The sequence below is a fragment of the Salmo salar genome, chromosome 14 (assembly GCF_965601325.2).
Source record: "Salmo salar chromosome 14, fSalSal1, whole genome shotgun sequence".
NCBI classification, from domain to species: domain Eukaryota; kingdom Metazoa; phylum Chordata; class Actinopteri; order Salmoniformes; family Salmonidae; genus Salmo; species Salmo salar.
Window position 1 is genome coordinate 89338480 of NC_138304.1, and position 21455 is coordinate 89359934.

General features: G+C 42.2%; 1 protein-coding gene across 4 annotated transcripts in view; it reads left to right on the forward strand.

Moving 5' to 3' along the window:
• Window positions 1-21455, forward strand: part of LOC106570424 (heat shock factor protein 1) — a 33921-nt gene that overhangs the window by 7574 nt on the left and 4892 nt on the right. For 2 of the 4 annotated variants that reach the window (XM_014142744.3, XM_014142743.3), the window contains exons 5-13: window positions 6623-6698; window positions 11962-12023; window positions 12132-12240; window positions 13138-13274; window positions 15335-15559; window positions 18519-18593; window positions 19277-19382; window positions 20226-20279; window positions 20887-20947. In XM_014142744.3, the coding sequence (XP_013998219.3) occupies window positions 6623-6698; window positions 11962-12023; window positions 12132-12240; window positions 13138-13274; window positions 15335-15559; window positions 18519-18593; window positions 19277-19382; window positions 20226-20279; window positions 20887-20947 (905 nt within the window). The remainder of the gene's footprint in view (window positions 1-6622; window positions 6699-11961; window positions 12024-12131; window positions 12241-13137; window positions 13275-15334; window positions 15560-18518; window positions 18594-19276; window positions 19383-20225; window positions 20280-20886; window positions 20948-21455) is intronic. The other 2 variants (XM_045694874.2, XM_014142745.3) reach the window with 1 other exon arrangement.

Below are 21455 nucleotides of genomic sequence, written 5' to 3' on the forward strand. Positions count from 1 at the left end.
CTTGTCCTGAAGCCACTCCTGCGTTGTGTTGGGTGTGTTCTTAGTGTCATTGTCTTGTTAGAAGGTGAATCCTCGAGCCAGATTGAGGTCCTGAGCGCTCTGGAGCAGGTTTTCATCAAGGATCTCTCTGTACCTTTCTCCGGTCATCTTTCCCTCGATCCTGACTAGTCCCTGCAGCTGAAAACATCCCCACAGCATGATGCTGCCACCAGCATGCTTCACCGTAGGGATGGTGCCAGGTTTCCTCCAGACTCTGGGCATTCAGATCAAAGAGTTCAATCTTGGTTTCATCAGACCAGGGAATCTTGTTTCTCGTGGTCTCAGTCTTTAGGTGCCTTTCGGCAAACTCCAAGCGGGCTGTCATGTGCCTTTTACTGAGGAGTGGCTTCCGTCTGGCCACTGTACCATAAAGGCCTGATTGGTGGAGTGCTGCAGAGATGGTTGTCCTTCTGGAAGGTTCTCCCATCTCCACAGAGGAACTCTGGAGCGCTGTCAGAGGGAACTTTGGGTTCTTGGTCACCTCCCTGACCAACGCCCTTCTCCCCCGGTTGCTCAGTTTGGCCGGGCGGCCAGCTCTAGGAAGAGTCTTGGTGGTTCCAAACTTCTTCCATTCAACAATGATGGAGGCCACTGCGTTCTTGGGGACCTTCAATGCTGCAGAACGTTTTTAGTACCCTTCCCCAGATCTGTGCCTCGACACAATCTAGTCTCTGAGCTCTACGGACACATGGCTTGGTTTTTGCTCTGACATGCACTGTCAACTGTGGGACCTTACATAGACAGGTGTGTGGCTTTCCAAATCATGTCCAATCAATTGAATTTACCACAGGTGGACTCCTATCAAGTTGTAGAAACATTTCAAGGATGATCAATGGAAGCAGGATGCACCTGAGCTTAATTTAGAGTCTCACAGCAAAGGGTCTGAATACTTATGTCAAGGTATTTCTGTTTTTTAATACATTTGCAAACATTTAAAAAAAACTTTTCACTTTGTCATTATGGGGTATTGTGTGTAGATTGATGACGTTTTTATTTATTTAATACATTTTAGAACAAGCCTGTAACATAACTAAATGTGGAAAAGGTATTCAGAATACTTTCCGATTGCACTGTAAGTTAACTGTTAACAAAGTTTCTGAATACTTAAGTAAATAAGGTATTTGTTTTTTATTTTTTATACGTTTGAAAAAAATTCTGAACCTCTTTTTCACTTTGTCATTATGGGGTATTGTGTGTAGATTCATGAGGATTTTCATTTTATCAATTTTAGAATAAGGCTGTGACGTAACAATGTGGAAAAAGTCAAGGGGTCTGAATACTTTTCGAAGGCACTGTAGATGCAAAATTGTAGAACATTTTCAGAATTGACTGCCCCTTGAACAAGCCAAAAACGTTCCTACCCCAGCTTAGCCTCTGTTCCACACAATAAGATTCGCTCACGCTTTGCTGCTGTTTTGCTAAATTAGCGAGCATGTATATTGTGTCCCCATAGGGCTGCCGTAGCCTAGCATGCTGCATTAAGGCGGTGTCAACCAGTTTATTTTAAGCTAGTGATTAGGCTGCTAGAAACAGAATTCCTAGAGGCCTGTCAGAGGCTGAAATATACATGCAGGAGTCAGTGTGCTGTTTGAATCCACAGAGCTGTCCTAAATGAACACTTTCACGCTATTTAGTAAAACCCAGATTAAGGGCGCACATCTAGTGATATAAAGTCGAGTTTTTAATGGTGGTAGAACTGCAGCTGTGGAGAGTTGGACCTTCTGTTTCTAGTTTTTATCTGGCTGTGGTTAGGATAGGTTCAGGGTTACTTCTATGTGTACCTTTTCTGGATGACTTGATAAGTTGTAGCCTGGGTGTCAGTCTGTTTCTGCTCTAGCCTCTTGCTAACTCATTATGGAATTGCCATGTTTGACTTGACAATGGAGTAGGCAAATGCACAAACCAATCTGGGACCAGACTAGATCAATTGTGGTTCAGACTGAGTTCCATGTTTGTAGCAGTAATGATGTGGGGATAACTCATTGAGTTGTCATTGTTCCCCAGTCTGGTTAGTTAGTGTGTCTACTCATTATAGATGTGTTGATGAAATGTGGTGCAAAGTTAAGTTCCCAGTTTGTAACAGTTATAGAATAACCCATTGGGTTGTGTCAGTGCGCCTCACTCTGGGACAATATAATGGTGTTTCATGTTTCAGGATGCTTAGTCACCATTCTAAAACCGAGTGGCTCCTGTCATGCAGCTGGGATGATGTGGCTAGGCTGCTCACCAGCTGCCTTTAGGTCGTCAGGGTGCATGTCAGGCCCCACATAATTGATACAATCCTTCCTCCACACACACACAGACACACTTGGATTCTCCAGCTGGACCCTTGGACTCTTCATTGCCACTGAGGGCTTTCTCTCCTGTCCCAAACATATGTTTACAAACCAGACTTTTTCTTCATGGTACCATGATGCAATACGCAGGGCAGTTTTCATTATGACCTTATTCATCTTGTCCATCGGCACAGCATGACAGTCTCTCTCCATGTCTCTCACCATGTCCTCTTAGAATAGGAGAGTGCAAGAAGATGGGATTATTTATCCAATCTATTTTATCCAACTTGCCTGTTCAATTCATACCTTCAGATAAAGATGTATCACTCAAACGATGAATGTCCATCACCCGAGGTGGGTGGCTCTCAATAAAACGAGACAAGAATCTCTCTTACTTATAGAAATGGATTCTTCTCTCTTACCATATTCCTTGTTATTTTCACACCTGCGCACCTCCCCTCTGACACTCAGACAAATCTGACAGTCTGAAAAGTTATAGTTATGTTTCTGATTATCGGATGACTTTCACATGTTAAATAATCCCTCTAACTATTGGTCAGAGTGGTGTTTCCGGGGGGGGGGGGGGGGGGGGGGGCAGTGATGACCCTATCCACTTGGAGGCATCCACACCTGCCTCTATAAACCCTGTTCATCTGCCCCACAGGGAGGTCAGCACAGACAGTGGGCTTTTCTGGCACAACCTGATACAGGGCAGGGTGAGTTTACAAGGCAGCAAGGACCACTGATAGTCTATAAACACAGATGGAGCACCTCTCTTTTCCATGTCGGAAGTTTGAAGGCCCTGTAGCACTCAGATGACACCCCCAGTACACACCTCCTTCAAACCTCGTTCAGTCTCTGTTTTAAAACCACATCTGTGTACTGGAAGTTCTTAAGGTTAACATGCATTACTCCATAACAATGCCAGGTTGTAAGGCTGAAGCTATGATAATCAGCAAATGAATGTTTCATTTTGTCCTCGAAAGCCAGGCCTACATGTTGATTGATTTAGATTTTTCAGGTCTAGAATACAGGTGTGAGATCTTAATTTGACCAGTTCTTTTCTTAATTTGACCAGTTTCGTCGCAAATCATGCAGCAGAAGGATTTGATTATGAATGAATACAAAAATAATACATTTCTAAAAGGAAAATATTTTGATAGGTTACATTAGGCTATGGTTTAGGTGATGCCTACGGGATACACTTGTGTGTCGTAGTGGAGACCAATATATCTATCTTGTGTTTATTAAAGGGTAGGAAGCATGCTTTCACTCACCAAAGTAACAGTGTGGTCAAAGACTTAGCAACTTAGTTGTCGTCACGATCTGGTTACCTATAACTACAAACATAGTTAAGTTTTAGTGTTTTTACATATTTATTAACTTATTACCGGATATCTTCGGAACTACCCACAATGCACTATTTCTCAACGTCATATGGCGAACCGGTGCTACCTAGCTAGTTCCAGCTGGCTAACATTAGCTACTAGCCATGTTAGCGTGTAATTGCATTCCAAACCAAGTATTAGTGTACATAGTAGCTCACCAGCTCTACCGTTCAAAAGTTTGGGGTCACTTAGAAATGTCCATGTTTTTGAAAGGAAAGCAATTTTTTTGTCCATTAAAATAACATCAAATTGATCAGAAATACAGTGTAGACATTGTTAATGTTGTAAATGACTATTTTAGTTGGAAACGGCAGATTTTTTATGGAATATCTACATAGGCATACAGAGGCACATTATCAGCAACCATCACTCCTGTGTTCCAATGGCACGTTGTGTTAGCTAATCCAAGTTTACCATTTTAAAAGGCTAATTGATCATTAGAAAACCGTATTGCAATTATGTTAGCACAGCTGAAAACTGTTGTCCTGATTAAAGAAGTAATAAAACTGGCTTTCTTTAGACTAGTTGAGTATCTGCAGCATCAGCATTTGTTGGTTCGATTACAGGCTTAAAATGGACAGAAACAAAGACCTTTCTTCTGAAACTTGTCAGTCTATTCTTGTTCTGAGAAATGAAGGCAAGAAATTGCCAAGAAACTGAAGATCTCGTACAACGCTGTGTACTACTCCCTTCACAGAACAGCGCAAACTGCCTCTAACCAGAATAGAAAGAGTGGGAGGCCCTGGTGCACAACTGAGCAAGAGGGCAAGTACATTAGTGTCTAGTTTGAGAAACGGACGCCTCACAAGTCCGCAACTGGCAACTTCATTAAATAGTACCCTCAAAACACCAGTCTCAACATCAACAGTTAAGAGGCGACTCCAGGATGCTGGCCTTAAAATGGTAAACTTGGATTAGCTAACACAACGTGCCATTGGAACACAGGAGTGATGGTTGCTGATAATGTGCCTCTGCACGCCTATGTAGATACTCCATCAAAAATCTGCCATTTCCAGCTACAATAGTCATTTACAACATTAACAATGTCTGCACTGTATTTCTGATAAATTTGATGTTATTTTAATGGACAAAAAAATAGCTTTTCTTTCAAAAACAAGGACATTTCTAAGTGACCCCAAACTTTTGAACGGTAGTGTACATTCACTAAGAAGAAACCATGCAAATTAATGCAAAAAACTTGTTGATTGAAGCGAGCGGATTGGCTTAGAGAACTGCTTATGCCAGTAACATTATTTGATAACTGATTAGCTGGTGTTATGTATTTCCTAAACTTTGGTTTACTTTAATGTAGATATAACCTAGGTGTTGATAGCAACTGGTGGACTCAAGCAGTACTAACGTAACGTTAGCAGGCTAGTAGGGCTAACATTAGCAGGCAAGTTGGCTAGCAACCTTGCAAGCTGAATTTTAACAATAAATTCAATGCATTTGCTTGTAAGTTATTTAAACCAGTACTTTTGATGCTTATTCTAATGCAAATCCACATGTTGAATGTGTTTACGTTTATGCTACCTACCCTTTAATCTATATAAAACGACAGTTGTTCATGTATGGCAGCAGTGTAGATACATTTTTGAGTGTAGTAGGATCTACAGTTGTAGGACATGTATTTTGTCCGGTGCTTTAACATTTGATCGAGGGAGAACTGCGGGTTTTCAGTGAAGTTATGTAAATCACAAGGCTCATTTGAATTTCCTGCGGCTGAGTAATCAAATTAAGATACTATATCTATAGTTTAATTTGCACTTTTTTAGAGCCAACTCAGTCAAGACATAAGACTAAAATGCTAATCAAACACTGAAATATATACATTTCTATTCTGATTATTGTGGCAGCACCAGGTCATTCCAGGTACATTTCTATGTACTTGGAAACTGAAGGTAATTCTGAAATCTTCATCTTGTCATGGAGCCAGAAGAATCAATCTGACATAATTCATCAAGGTGTTGTCTAGCCTGGTTCCATAATTGTTTGCTCTGTCTTGCCAACTCACGTGGGACAGAGACCATAAGAGATTACAGGACAGCACAAACATATCTGGGTCCAGGCTAGGTTTTGTCTGAGTCCAGGGCAAGTCATTTAATGTGAGCCATGTGTATGGACAATGGATGAATCAGGCCCATGAGCACACCCACAAAGCAGCTTAACCATAGTCTGGGGAGCCAGGCTTTAAGAGCCAGGTGGAGGGGCATGGTCTTTATAGACTGCACTAAAAAAGCTGAATAAACACAGCGCGCTAAGATCTTTCAATAGCCATTAACTTAACAAAATAAACTGCCTCAACTATTCCTCAAATCTTTACCAGTACAGTAAAAAATCTGCTGTGCCTCGTTAGGCATGCCACAGTATGGGGGGCTCTTAAAGATTAGGGTCTAAGCCCTTGCCCTCCTGCCCTTTGCCCTTCCCCCATCTTGGCTACATGTACTGTGGAGTTTTAGGTCAGTTAGGGATGACGTGCTGTTCTGAGATTGGTTAGTCATTCTTTGATTTATTTGAAAACATGCGTTGCAGCTGGTTATTAGGCTATTCAAATGATGTATGAAGAAACATCACAATGTCAAGGACTGATGTCATTGTAGCAAGCGTCCATGACATTACCCAGAGAGGATGCCATGGGTTTGGGAATGGAAGGCAAATGATTAGTTGGCCTAATTGGGCATCAGTTGTATATGCGGTCCTTTGTGGCTCAGTTGGTAGAGCATGGCGCTTGTGGGTTCGATTCCCATGCTGGACTAGAACGAAAAAAGTATGAAAGTGTATGCACTCACTACTGCAAGTCGCTCTGGATAAGAGTGTCTGCTAAATGACTAAAATGTGAAATACATTTGCCATTTGTGGCATTCAATTTAAAATAATGATTAACTGATATGTAAACGAGTATCCCCTTTGTCTTTCCAGTGAGAATGAAGCTCTGTGGAGGGAGGTGGCCAGCCTCAGACAGAAACACGCCCAGCAACAGAAAGTCGTCAACAAGGTAAAAGACAGTCACGGTACCTGCCACTGCTCTGACCACGCAGAACATGGGCTTGGCTCTTCTATGCTATGGTAACATAGTAATTCATGTGATAACACGTGGTCCTTTGTAGCTCAGTTGGTAAAGCATGGTGCTTGTAACGCTAGGGTAGTGGGTTTGATTCCACCCATACGTAACATGTATGCGAGTCGTCTTGGGTATTATGCTACAAGCTTGGCACACCTGTATTTGTGGAATTTCTCCTCTTCTCTGCAGATCCTCACAAGCTCTGTCAGGTTGGATGGGGAGTGTCGCTGCACAGCTATTTTCAGGTCTCTCCAGAGATGTTCAAATCCGGACTCTGGCTGGGCCACTCAAGGACATTCATAGACTTGTGCCGAAGCCACTCCTGCATTGTCTTGGCTGTGTGCAGGTCATTGTCCTGTTGGAAGGTGAACCTTCGCCTCAGTCTGAGGTCCTGAGCGCTCTGGAACAGGTTTTCATCAAGGATCTCTTTGTACTTTGCTCCGTTCATCTTTACCTAGATCCTGACAAGTCTCCCAGTCCTGCAGCTGAAAAACATCCCCACAGCATGATGCTGCCACCAGCATGCTTCACTGTAGGGATGGTGCCAGGTTTCCTCCAGACTCTGGGCATTCAGACCAAGGAGTTCAATCTTGGTTTCATCAGACCAGATTCATCAGACCATGGTCTCAGTCTTTAGGTGCCTTTCGGCAAACTCCAAGTGGGCTGTCATGTGCCTTTTACTGAGGAGTGGCTTCCGTCTGGCCATGGTACCATAAAGGCCTGATTGGTGGAGTGCTGCAGAGATGGTTGTTCTTCTGGAAGGTTCTCCCATCTCCACAGAGGAACTCTGGTGCTCTGTCAGAGTGACCATCGGTTCTTGGTTACCTCCCTGATCAAGGCCCTTCTCCCCCGATTGCTCAGTTTGGCCAGGTAGCCAGCTCTAGGGAGAGTCTTGGTGGTTACAAACGTCTTCCATTTGACAATGATGGGGACCTTCAATGCTGCAGATATTTTTTGGTACCCTTCCCCAGATCCGTGCCTTGACACAATCCTGTCTCGGAGCTCTACCTACAATCTCTTCGACCTCATGGCTTGGTTTTTGCTCTGACATGCACTGTCAACTGTGGGACCTTATATAGGCAGGTGTGCACCTTTCTAAATCATGTCCAATCAATAGAATTTACCACAGGTGGACTCCAATCAAGTTGTAGAAACATCTCAAGGATGATCAATGGAAACAGGATGCACCTGAGCTCAATTTCGAGGCTCATAGCAAAGGGTCTGAATATTTATGTAAATAAGGTATTTCAGTTTTTTTATATTGAATCAATTAGCAGAAATTTCTAAACCTGTTTTCACTTTGTCCTTATGGGGATTTGTTTATGGCTTGATTATAATTTTTTTAAATCAATTTTACAATAAGGCTGTAATGTAACAAAATGTGGAAAAAGTCAAGGGTCTGAATACTTTCCCGGATGCACTGTATAATATATATATTATAACACTTGGATTGTGTCCTAGATTTGTTTGTCATCGTCAATGATTCTGAATGTGTGTACTGCAGGGATTTTTCTGCCATTGAAATCCTCGGGCCGCCTAAATGTTTATTTCCTTTTTTATTTATTTTTATATTTTATAAACATACATATACCAATGAAAACATTGTAGAAACATCAACTACATCGCACCTCACAGACCCACTAGCACCCCGTCTCCAGCGCCAGCATCACTCTCCGCAACATGGACTGAAACTGCACCATTTTGTTTCTCTCCGTAGCCCACGCACTTTCAATATTTTAAATAATAAATCATTCGATTTTTCCATTGTGTCAATGATGCCGGATTGATTTCCAAGTTTTTAGTGTACGTTTTTTCAGGATGAGTGACGACAAGAGAATCGAGTATCTCACGACATCCCTATATGTCATGTCTTGAAATATGCAGACAGACAGATTGAAAGGAAGTTTACATTGTAATACTTCTGACAGTCAACTTTCTAGCTCCGCCCACAACTTCCGGACATTATAGCGTTCCCAGAGAGTATGGATTATTGAGTCATTCATAGTTTTACACTTAAGACATGACTCTGACGTTGTGCTGTAGAATTTGTGCATTTTGTCTCTTGTATAATAAACATTAGTTTATACTGGATTAAGCGTACATTGTCGTTAAATGTAATTTTGTTAGTTATGCTCCAACTTTCCCTCCATCTTTGCCAACATCAGTTCTCCCGAAGTCTTGGTTCCAGTAGTTTATATTTTTTTCTAAGAGATTGTCAGTTGGATATGTTCTCTGCAAGGTTTTGTATGTCTTCCCTATCAAATTAACATCCTTTTCTGACTCAAATAAGATTCCCTCAAGGTTGCTCTGATGTCGAAAACATTTCTAATCCAAATTTTGTGATATGGAACTTTTATGTTGCATATATTTGTTACTATCTACATTGGTCAGTCCAAAATGACCTTTTAATTCTGTCATGGAAATGAATGTATTTCCTGTTACCATGTAATTTACAATTGCAATGCCTTTAGTTTTCCATGTGGTCCAATTTATCAGTGAATTGTGAAAAGCTATCCAAGGAATGTTCCATAGGGTTGTGTTTTTAGGAAGTTACATTGGTTCTTGTAGAATACGTTTCATTTTCTTCCAAGATGTTACTGTGTTCGTAACTATGAAGTTGTTAATGTTCTTAGCTTTATCCTTTGAAAATAGACATGTAAAAATATTTTGAGGATGAGCATCCACATCCTCTATAGGTACCCATTGTTCCTTTTTAGTGCGTTTAACTATATGTCACAAGTAAAAGCCTTGGGTATCGAGTTTATACAATTCCAAATCTGGAAGGTTAAAACCACCCTCAGACTTAGGAAGATGTAAAACTTTCCTTTTTATTCTATACATTTTTTTATACTGAGCAGTTGTTGGCTGCTTTTCCTTTTAATCTGCGGTCCAAACCATCTCAGTTGGTTTGAGGTCGGGTGATTGTGGAGGCCAGATCATCTGATGCAGCACTCCATCACTCTCCTTGGTCAATAGTCCTTACACAGCCTGGAGGTGTGTTGGGTCATTGTCATGTTGAAAAACAAATGATCGTCTCACTAAGCACAAACAAGATGGGATGGCGTATCGCTGCAGAATGCAGTGGTAGCCGTGCTAGTTAAGTGTGCCTTGAATTCTAAATAAATCACAGACCGTGTCACCATCAAAGCACCATCACACCACCTCCTCCTCCATGCTTCAGGGTGGGAACCATACATGCGGAGATCATCTGTTCACCTACTCTGCGTCTCACAAAGATAGGTGGTTAGGACCCAAAATCTCAAATTTGGACTCATCAGACCAAAGGACAGATTTCCACCGGTCTAATGTTCATTGCTCGTGTTTCTTGGCCCAAGCAAGTCTCTTCTTCATATTGGTGTTCTTTAGTAGTGGTTTCTTTGCAGCAATTCGACCATGAAGGCCTGATTCACGCAGTCTCTTCTGAACAATTGATGTTGAGATGTGTCTGCTTTTATTTGGGCTGCAATTTCTGAGGCTGGTAACTCTAACATGCTGACCACACTGCTTGCACGTGCATGTTGGTATTGTCCACCCACACCAGATGCAATCAGGGCACACAGATTGAAATATCAAAACGAACTCTGAACCAACTGTATTCATTTGGGGACAGGTCGAAAAGCATTAAACATGTATTGCAATTTAGCCAGCTAGCTTGCTGTTGCTACTGTAGCTAATTTGTCCTGGGATATAATCATTGGGTTGTTGTTTGACCTGATTCACAAGGTCCTCTAATCTGACAATTAATCCACAGATAAAACGGTAAACCGAGTTCATTTCTAATTATCTCTCCTCCTTCAGGCTTCTTCTTCTTTTGACTTTATATGGTGGTTTGCAACCAACTTTAAGGTGCGTTACCACCACCAACTGGGGTGTGGACCTCAGTTCATCTTTCATTCACCCACGTGGGTATATGCTCCTAAAAACCAATGAGGAGATGGGAGAGGCAGGACATGCAGCGCGTCAAGCGTCACAAATAGAACCAAGTTTTATTTTAGCTCCTGGCTACGCAGATGTTAAAATATAACCAATTTCTTGGTCTTTTACCAAATAGGGCTGTCTTCTGTATACCAACCCTACCTTGTCACATCACAACTGATTGGCTGAAATGCATTAAGAAGGAAAGAAATTCCACAAATGAACTTTTAACAAGGCACACCTGTTAATTGAAATGCATTCCAGGTGACTACCTCATGAAGCTGGTTGAGAGAATGCCAAGAGTGTGCAAAAATGTCATCAAGGCAAAGGGTGGCTACTTTGAAGAATCTCAAATTATATAAAATATATTTTGATTTGTTTAACACTTTTTTTTGCTTACTACATGATTCCATATGTGTTATTTCATAGGTTTGTTGTCTTCACTATTATTCTACAATGTGGAAAATAGTCTAAATAAAGAAAAACCCTTGAATGAGTAGGTATGTCCAAACTTTTGACTTGTACTGTATTCTTTGATAATATAATCTAGACAGTCAAGGAGAATTTTGAATTTTTTTAAACAATGAATTTGATATTGTGTTTGAGCAACAAAAAATTCACAGCATTAGCCATGCCAAAATGCATGGAGTTGCAGAAAATTAGCTTTAAAACTCCAAAAATGTCTCTCAGCCCCATGGAGAAATGTGTAGAATTGCAGAAAGTTGGCTTAAGAAATGCCCAAAAATTCTCTACACTGCCAGGATGGGGGAGCCCAAAACATTCCGCCGGCAAACTGCCCATCGCCGCGCCCATCGCCGCACCCACCACCTAAGCCCCTTTTTGATCCAGAATAAACCCTGTACTGTCATTGCATTGGTGTCTGGGTGTATATGTAGAATTTAAATTGTCTAATAAATCAACCAATCATCTCCTAACTAGAGCTGGGACGATAAACCGAACGTTGCCACAGACTGAACCAACCATTTATCGAGGACGTTTAACTGATATCCATAATCATGATAAGTAGCTAGAGAAATGTATACGAGAGAAATTTGAATTTTTAAATGAAATAAGTCTGATAATATAGGCAATTGCTAACGGTTCAATTGCTAGTTAAAGCATTCAAAGTATTAGTAGACGTTCTAAGGGTATGGCAATATACAAAAGTGGCATGTTAGAAATCTATAGTTCTATTTATTGTTATCGTGATAATTCAGTCAATTTATCGTGAAATTTGCCAATATCACCCAGCTCTACTGCTAACTGTGTCTGTCTCCCACAGCTGATCCAGTTCCTAGTGACCCTAGTGCAGTCCAACAGAGTCCTGGGGATGAAGAGAAAGATGCAAGTCATTTAACTTAGCTACCGCACATTCAGTCAAATAGTGAACCAGTAAAGGGTTGTGAGTGTTTGACTCTTGTTTTGTGTCTCCTCTCTATGGAACTACTAAAGTCCCCTGATGCTGAATGACAGCAGCTCCGCCCACTCCTTGCCCAAGTTCAGCAGGCAGTACTCTCTGGAACATCTTCAGGCCTCGCTGCAGGGCTCGCCTGCTATCGCCGTGAGTTCAGCATCACCGGGAACCTAGCCGAGCTTGGCACCTCCCTGTGGTAGAAGTGGAACTCGGGCTGAGTGAATTCACAGTTGATGCTATTGCTTACAGCTGTACTTTACAATTGAGTTATGATATGGACAACTTGATTTGTAAGGCATGTTTTGATGTAGGCTAGTGACGTAAGTACACAAAATTGTGACAATCTCCAGAAAAGACTTCATCAATCACAGATGGCTAATTCATATCTCAGACATGAGGACTTACTGTAAGTCACTTTAAGTTTATTGGTCTTTTAAGCTAGTGCATTCAGAGGTGTGGTCGCTGGAGCGCGGCTAAGAAAGGTGTATTGTTATTGAGCTTGTGTTACGCATCTGATCTTGTTAGTGGGCCTCCCGAGTGGCACAGTGGTCTATGGCGTCACTACAGACCCGGGTTCGATCCCAGGCTGTGACGCAGCCGGCCGAGACCGGGAGACTCATGAGGCGGCTCACAATTGGCCCATCGTCCGGGTTAGGGGAAGTTTTGTCCGGCCGGGATGTCCTTGACCCATCGCGATCTAGCGACTCCTTGTGGTGGGCCGGGCGTATGCACACTGACTTCGGTCGCCAGCTGTACGGTGTTTCCTCTGACACATTGGTGCTGCTGGCTTCCAGATACTGCAGTGTGTCAAGAAGCAGTGCGGCTTGGCAGGATCGTGTTTTGGAGGACGATTGGCTCTCGACCTTCGTCTCTCACGAGTCCGTAGGGGAGTTGCAGCGATGGGACAAGACTAATGACCAATTTCGATATCACACAATTGGGGAGAAAAAGGGGTACAAAAAAGTATTTAAAAAAAATTCAACTGATCTTGTTAGGATGTCAGTACAGCTGTACTATGTATGTGAATGTGTGTCATCTTCCCAGGCCTCGGGCGCACCATTCACCAGTACCGGTCTCTTCACGGCAGAGCCGTCTCTTAACAATGGCCCCATAATCTCTGACGTCACCGACCTGGCACAGGCCAGCCCTGTGGAGGTCACTAATGAGTGGATAGAGGAAAGGTTAGTGAGCTTGCCTCATTTCATCAACCATCTGTTAAATGTGTTTTTTTTTGTTGTTTTTTTTAAATCTACTTTTCTTTCCTGATCACATGACCTGACCAAGAAATCCTCTAACAACTAAGGCAGGGATCATCAACTAGATTGTTTTCTTGGGGGGATGGTCAGGGAGCAGAAACAGACTTCAAATTGACCGCAAGAAGCCCAAACGGATATACACTGCTCAAAAAAATAAAGGGAACACTTAAACAACACAATGTAACTCCAAGTCAATCACACTTCTGTGAAATCAAACTGTCCACTTAGGAAGCAACACTGATTGACAATACATTTCACATGCTGTTGTGGAAATGGAATAGACAACAGGTGGAAATTATAGGCAATTAGCAAGACACCCCCAATAATGGAGTGGTTCTGCAGGTGGGGCCACAGACCACTTCTCAGTTCCTATGCTTCCTGGCTGATGTTTTGGTCACTTTTGAATGCTGGCGGTGCTTTCACTCTAGTGGTAGCATGAGACGGAGTCTACAACCCACACAAGTGGCTCAGGTAGTGCAGCTCATCCAGGATGGCACATCAATGCGACCTGTGGCAAGAAGGTTTGCTGTGTCTGTCAGCATAGTGTCCAGAGCATGGAGGCGCTACCAGGAGACAGGCCAGTACATCAGGAGACGTGGAGGAGGCCGTAGGAGGGCAACAACCCAGCAGCACGACCGCTACCTCCGCCTTTGTGCAAGGAGGAGCAGGAGAAGCACTGCCAGAGCCCTGCAAAATGACCTCCAGCAGGCCACAAATGTGCATGTGTCTGCTCAAACGGTCAGAAACAGACTCCATGAGGGTGGTATGAGGGCCCGACGTCCACAGGTGTGGGTTGTGCTTACAGCCCAACACCGTGCAGGACGTTTGGCATTTGCCAGAGAACACCAAAATTGGCAAATTCGCCACTGGCGCCCTGTGCTCTTCACAGATGAAAGCAGGTTCACACTGAGCACGTGACCGAGTCTGGAGACGCCGTGGAGAACGTTCTGCTGCCTGCAACATCCTCCAGCATGACCGGTTTGGCGGTGGGTCAGTCATGGTGTGGGGTGGCATTTCTTTGGGGGGGCCGCACAGCCCTCCATGTGCTCGCCAGAGGTAGCCTGACTGCCATTAGGTACCGAGATGAGATCCTCAGACCCCTTGTGAGACCATATGCTGGTGCGGTTGGCCCTGGGTTCCTCCTAATGCAAGACAATGCTAGACCTCATGTGGCTGGAGTGTGTCAGCAGTTCCTGCAAGAGGAAGGCATTGATGCTATGGACTGGCCTGCCCGTTCCCCAGACCTGAATCCAATTGAGCACATCGGACATCATGTCTCGCTCCATCCACCAACGCCACGTTGCACCACAGACTGTCCAGGAGTTGGCGGATGCTTTAGTCCAGGTCTGGGAGGAGATCCCTCAGGAGACCATCCGCCACCTCATCAGGAACATGCCCAGGCATTGTAGGGAGGTCACACAGGCACGTGGAGGCCACACACACTACTGAGCCTCATTTTGACTTGTTTTAAGGACATTACATCAAAGTTGGATCAGCCTGTAGTGTGGTTTTCCACTTTCATTTTGAGTGTGACTCCAAATCCAGACCTCCATGGGTTGATAAATTGGATTTCCATTGATTATTTTTGTGTGATTTTGTTGTCAGCACATTCAACTATGTAAAGAAAAAAGTATTTAATAAGATTATTTCTTTCATTCAGATCTAGGATGTGTTGTTTAAGTGTTCCCTTTATTTTTTTGAGCAGTATATCATTTGACTAAAACATAATCATTTCAAACCTTGCTTACATTTGTATACTTTTTTCATACCTCTCTATTATGCACTTTGGAACCAATTTCCAAAATTAAAATCACTTGGAGCTGATTTGATGGGCAAATAAAATCACCCACGGCCTGCCAGTTGGGAAACCCTGAACTAAGGCCTAAAGTTTTTCCTGGTCAAGTCAGGATTCAGCAACAACTCCTGACCCCATACCAACTATCCAAGAATAAACAAAATTGCCCCATTTCTCTTCCTGTCTTCAGCACGAGCCCATTGGTCCACATAAAGGAGGAGCCGTCCAGTCCCGTGTTGGAGGAGGTCTGTCCGGCCGAGGCTGTGATCGGTGGGGCAGGAGTCCAGGTAGACACGCCCCTGTCCCCCATCACCTTCATCAACTCCATCCTGCAGGAGAGCAACGAGCCTAACGCGTCCCCCGCCCCAACGACCCCTACGGAGCAGAAGTGTCTCAGCCTCGCCTGTCTAGACAAGTGAGTGATTCCTAGATAATGTCACCGTGATCAGGTCCCACTGCCAGTCTGTCCCTCAGCCCTTCCCACCTAGCACAGGCCAACAGATATGAGCCTAATTCTCCCCTTCTACACTTGTGTTCATTTGTTCACTTCCCCTTAAAGGATTCCTTGTCAATCTAATTGGCTAAAACACAGGAAGGCCGATAGGAACGATAGGAAGGCCACCCGCTGCTTTTCACTATTCGTCATTGCTGTTTTTCCATAGCTTAAGATCCACTTGCATCACGCTAGCATTTCGTTGCCTTGATAATCAGACGTCGCATGCCAGTGGACGTCTGCAGCCAGGCTACTGTCCTATGCTTCTCCCCATGCTCAACCATCTCTGTGTCTATCACGTCACATTGCATCAAGAGGATGTGCTAGGGATTCAAAGCAGCTCCTCCCCTGATGAACAGTTTAGGCAGCTGTTAGCGCTTTATGCTAGTTTAATACGCACCATCATTCAACAAGCTCTACATACACAACCCTATTGCCTTCGTCTGGTTTTGCTAAGTATACACTTCAAAGACTAGGCAAATTATTTTAAACAAAACATGGATTGGATGGCATTTTAGACATAGTTCTGTTGATTTGTTGCATTTCATCTTGGCTTTTTAGTTTTAGGATCCTGGCTGTTGCTACTAACTGTACATAATAAGTTACTTGCCATTTAATCAAACTAATGCATACTGTAAATCTTAATCTACTGTACTTCAGATGTATAGATTTATGGGCATACAATACATCAGACCGAGAAATGCAGTTTTCAATTTTTTGTAGCTTTTTCCTTTCTTGATGTTGTCTCAGTCATTGACTTCTGTGTCACTGTTGAGATGAGTTAAAATTGTTATTTATTTTCTAGAAATCGTACTCTCTAATGGAACCTAGACTGTACATTACATACAGTGCCTTCAGAAAGTATTCACACCCATTTACTTTTTCCACATTTTGTTGTGTTACAAAGGGGGATTAAAATAGATTTCATTGTCAATTTTGGTCAACGATCTACTCAAAATACTCTTGTCAAAGTGGAAGAAAAAGTCAAACATTTATTCAAGATTAATGAAAAATAAAACACTAATATAGCTTGATTACATAGATATCCCCCCCCCCCCCCCCCCTGTGAAAAAACATGTTAGAATCACCTTTGGCAGCGATTGAAAGCTGTAAGTATGTTTAGGCAAGTGTCTAAGAGCTTTCCATACCTGGATTATACAATATTTTTCCTGTTATAATTTGTTTTAATTCTTCAAGCACTGTCAAGTTGATTGTTGATCATTGCTAGAAATATATTTCTAAGTCTTGCCACTGTTCCTAGCCCGTCATTGAAAATAAGAATTTGTTCTTAACTGACTTGACTAGTTAAATAAAGGTAAAAAAATATATAAAATAATAGATTTTCAAGCCAATTTTTGTCAAAACTGTAACTCGGCCACTCTGGAACATTCAATGTTGTTTTGAAACTCCAGTGTATATTTGGTCTTGTGTTTAAGGTTATTGTCCTGCTGAAAGTGAATTTGTCTCCCAGTGTCTGTTGGAAGGCAGACTGAACCAGGTTTTCATCTAGGATTTGCCTGTGCTTAGTTGTATTCCGTTTCTTTTTATCCCCAAAAAACCTCCCTAATCCTTGCCAATGACAAGCATACCCATACCATGATGCAGGCACCACAATGCTTGAAAATATGAGGAGTGGTAATCAGTGATGTTATGTTGGGTTTTTCCCAAACATAACGCTTTGCATTCAGTACATAAAGTTAATTTCTTTACCACACATTTTTGCATTATTAAAGTGCCTTGTTTCTGGCAGGATGCATGTTTTGGAATATTTGTTTTCTGTACAGGTTTTCTTATTTTCATTTAGGTTAGTAACTACAATGTTGTTGATCCATCCTCAGTTTTCTTATCACAACCAACAAACTCTGTAACTGTTTTAAAATCACCACTGGCCTCATGGAATCCCTGAGCAGTTTCCTTCCTCGCCATCAAGTGAATTAGGAAGGACACCTGTATCTTTGTAGTGACTGGGTGTGTTGATACACTATCCAAAGCCTAATTAATAACTTCACCATGCTTAAAGGGATATTCAGTGTTTTTACACATCTATCACTCTTTATGAGGATTTGAGAAAAAATATCTGGTCTTTGTGGTTGAGTCTGTGTTTGAAATGCACTGCTCAAATGAGGGACCTTACAGATAATTGTGTGTGGGGTAGAGAGATGAGGTAGTCATTAAAAAATCATTTTAACCTCTATTATTGAGCACATAATGAGTCCATGCAACTTATTGTGTGATTTCTTAAGCACATTTTTACTCCTGAACTTATTTAGGCTTGCCATAACAAATACTTATTGACTTAAAACATTTCAGCTTTTTATTTTGTATACATTTAGAAAATATTCTGAAAACAAAATTCCACTTTGACATGATGGGGTATTGTGTGTAGATCAGTGACACAAAATCTACATTTTAATTCATTTTAAATTCAGGCTGTAACAACAACATTTAGAAAAAGTAAAGGGGTGTAAATACTTTCTGAAGGCACTGTATGTTGTGGCTTAATATTTTTTTCAGCAGGATATCATTTTAAACCAGCAGCCATTCAACGTCCCTTTTCCTGTGGTCCCAATGCCCCTTATCAGAGATCAGTATATAATGATGAGATGCTCATGTCTCCGCCCTAACAATGGGAGTCGTCGACAAACTTAGGTCCAAAATAAGCCCATGGAAACACATCGGGCTTATTTTGGACAGATTTTGGCGAGAGTGGGAACCGCTTGCTTTGCCTCTTCCTCTCTGCCCTTATTCTTATTTTCAGCCAATGAGAAGCCGAGTAGCCAATGTGATCCCCCTTCCTGGGCTGTAGTCAACCTATGGGGTGCAGTGTGTAGTAGTGCTATGATCTCCTCTCTCTCCAGCTGTTGTGCTTCTATCTTTTCAGTTCAACACAGATGTCAGAGGTCTCTCGCCTCTTCCCCAGCCCCTCCTCGACTCTACACCTCAGACCTCACCCAGGGTTAGCATTTCAGTTGGCCCACAAACCCTGTTATGTTGTCCTCCCCCCAGAACTCTTGATTGATGCTGCTGCCTGTACCTGACATTGTTTTCTGGGCTTGTTGCTGCTGGCAATCTGTCAAGCCTGTGTGTAATTAGAAAAATGAACGAAGTGATGTCTATACTGAGCAAATATATTAGATCAGTCATTATTGCGTATCATTTACCCTATCCCTGGATGTGACGACCTGTACTCTTGGTCTACAAACTGATAGTGTGTCTCAATATTTGATAGTTCTCAGTATTTGGCACCAACTGAGAACATCATTATTGATAATTGATAATGTTTTGAACACACAGGCTTGAAAAAACATCTGATTCAGCATGTTTTGTCCAAATGTTAATCTATCTGCACAACCCCAAATGCTACCCTCCATTTAGGTAAGTGGGTTTTAATGTGGCAGGCCCAGTGAACTGTAGGGGAAAGGCAGACTATTCCATGTTCTGGGGATCAGGCTCACAACTCGGTGATTGTGTGGCCCGCTCAGCGCTGTTCCAATGGCTTCTGTTGCTCATATCAAATGAGTTGTGTTGGGTGATTTTACTACCATTTCTTTTAAACCGCTAATTTGCTTTAATGCGTGTTTAGTCAGGGAGATTTTCAGAAACGTATAAGTATGAACCATGTTTTGTTTTTTGGTGTAGGAGTGAGCTGAGTGACCATTTGGACAGCATCGACAATGGCCTGGAAAACCTCCAGACTATCCTAAACGCGCAGTCCATCAATTTCGAGTCCTCACCCCTCTTTGAAGTAAGTTCAGGCTAAGTTTTTCTGTCCCAACAACCGTATGCTGAGGCATTTACTGTGTGGGACACTGTGACTGGTCAAATAAGAATGTGCAGTGAGGTTTGTCACTGCATTTCTAGGTGACAGGGTGTGTTTTAAAGGGACTGTGGCTTTTTTGGTCAACTTGGTGTGAGGTGACCGTGACTACAGAGTTTATGGTTCATGTTATGTTTGTGCACACTGGTTTTACATAACATCAGGATGTTTCTGTGACACAGACTGACCAGGTGAAAGCTATGATCCCTTATTGATGTCACTTGTTAAATACACAATCGTTGTAGATTTTATAAAAACTATATATATATATTTTACCCTTATTTTACCACGTAAGTTGACTGAGAACACATTCTCATTTACAGCAATTAGATGCAGTAAGAGACTGGTTAAAGAAGGATTTTTAAGCCTTGAGACATGGATTGTACATGTGTGCCATTCAGAGGGTGAAAGGGCAAGACAAAAGATTTAAGTGCCTATGAACGGGGTATAATAGTAGGTGTATGAAGAATGGTACACCACCCAAAGGACATCCAGCCAACTTTACACAAATATGGGAAGCATTGGCGTCAACATGGGCCAGCATCCCTGCGGAACGCTTTCGACACTTTGTAGAGTCCATGTCCCGACGAATGAAGGATGTTCTGAGGGCAAAAGGAGGAGGGGGGGTGTAACTCAATATTAGGAAGGTGTTCTTAATGTTTTGTACACTCAATGTATATTGTCTTATTCCTTGTGAATGTTATTATTGATATGATTCTGCTGAAAAACCCCAGGGGACAATAACATTTTCTTCAACTACTTGTCTTTCAGTTCTTCAGTTCTTCCCTGCCTGGTTCTGAATTCGACCTGGAGAGCCTTGACTGTGTAAGTTAGACAGATTCTAGAGACAGAATTTACACAATCCACATTCTATGTACACAATGAACACCAAGCTAAAAACTACAGACTACATTATGAGTTGTGCATGTATAGATAAAAAAAATGTACAGCGTAGGGGAAATGTGTGTATGTGTGTATATATATATATCTCAATATATATCAAAAGGCCGATGCGGGATGTGCTTGGTACAAAGGGCAGGTGCGTGATAGCTTGATGTTCATTGTGTACATACAATCTGGATTGTGTAAATTCTCTGTGCAAAGAGCAATGTGCAGTTCTATGAAAGTGCAGGGTGCATAGTCCATGGATGAATAGTAAACATGAAGGAAAAGATCATCGTGGACAAGGTGGCTGGTTGGTGAGGGCCACAGCACGGGGGAAGAACCTGTTCAAGTGGCAGGAGGTTTTGGTCGTGATTGACCTGGACCATTTGCCAGAGGGTAGTCTTTGGGAGACGGGGTTGAAGGGGTATGGATATAGACCTGCTGCCGTAGCAGGGAAAGGGGATTGTGACTTTAGCTATTTACTTCCTTTTGTATTGTTCATAAAATAAGTCAGTGTCTCACACTGTAGGCTCCTCTGTTTTTATAGATCCAGGACTTGCTTTCATCAGATCCACCCAAAGGGGCTGAGAGAAGTGACAACTACACAGGTAAAAACTCCTAATATACTGTATATCATGCTGACTATGCATTATTTTGTAAATATGAATTGTGCTTTTATGTGACCGTGTACTGATACTACTACTACTGCTACTACACAGTAAAATTGCAAGAGTTAATTCAACTCCCATGGAGTCAAATTCAACACCATTTTGGGGTTTATATAGTCCCACCCCATTTAGTCAAAACTACTGTGGTTTCACACTTTTCTGTGTTTTTAATTGGCTCCCATGCCATTTTACACTTTTCTGTGTTTTAATTGGCACCCATGCCATTTTACACCTTTCTGTGTTTTTAATTGGCTCCCATGCCATTTTACACCTTTCTGTGTTTTTAATTGGCTCCCATGCTATTTTACACTTTTCTATGTTTTGAATTTCAATCATCTGACTACATTTTCCCTTTAGTACTTTACTACCTTTTTAACACTGTAGAGACTAAAGCCTAATTTGCATATTTCCCACTGTGCTATTTGAATGAATGATAAGGTTACCACCG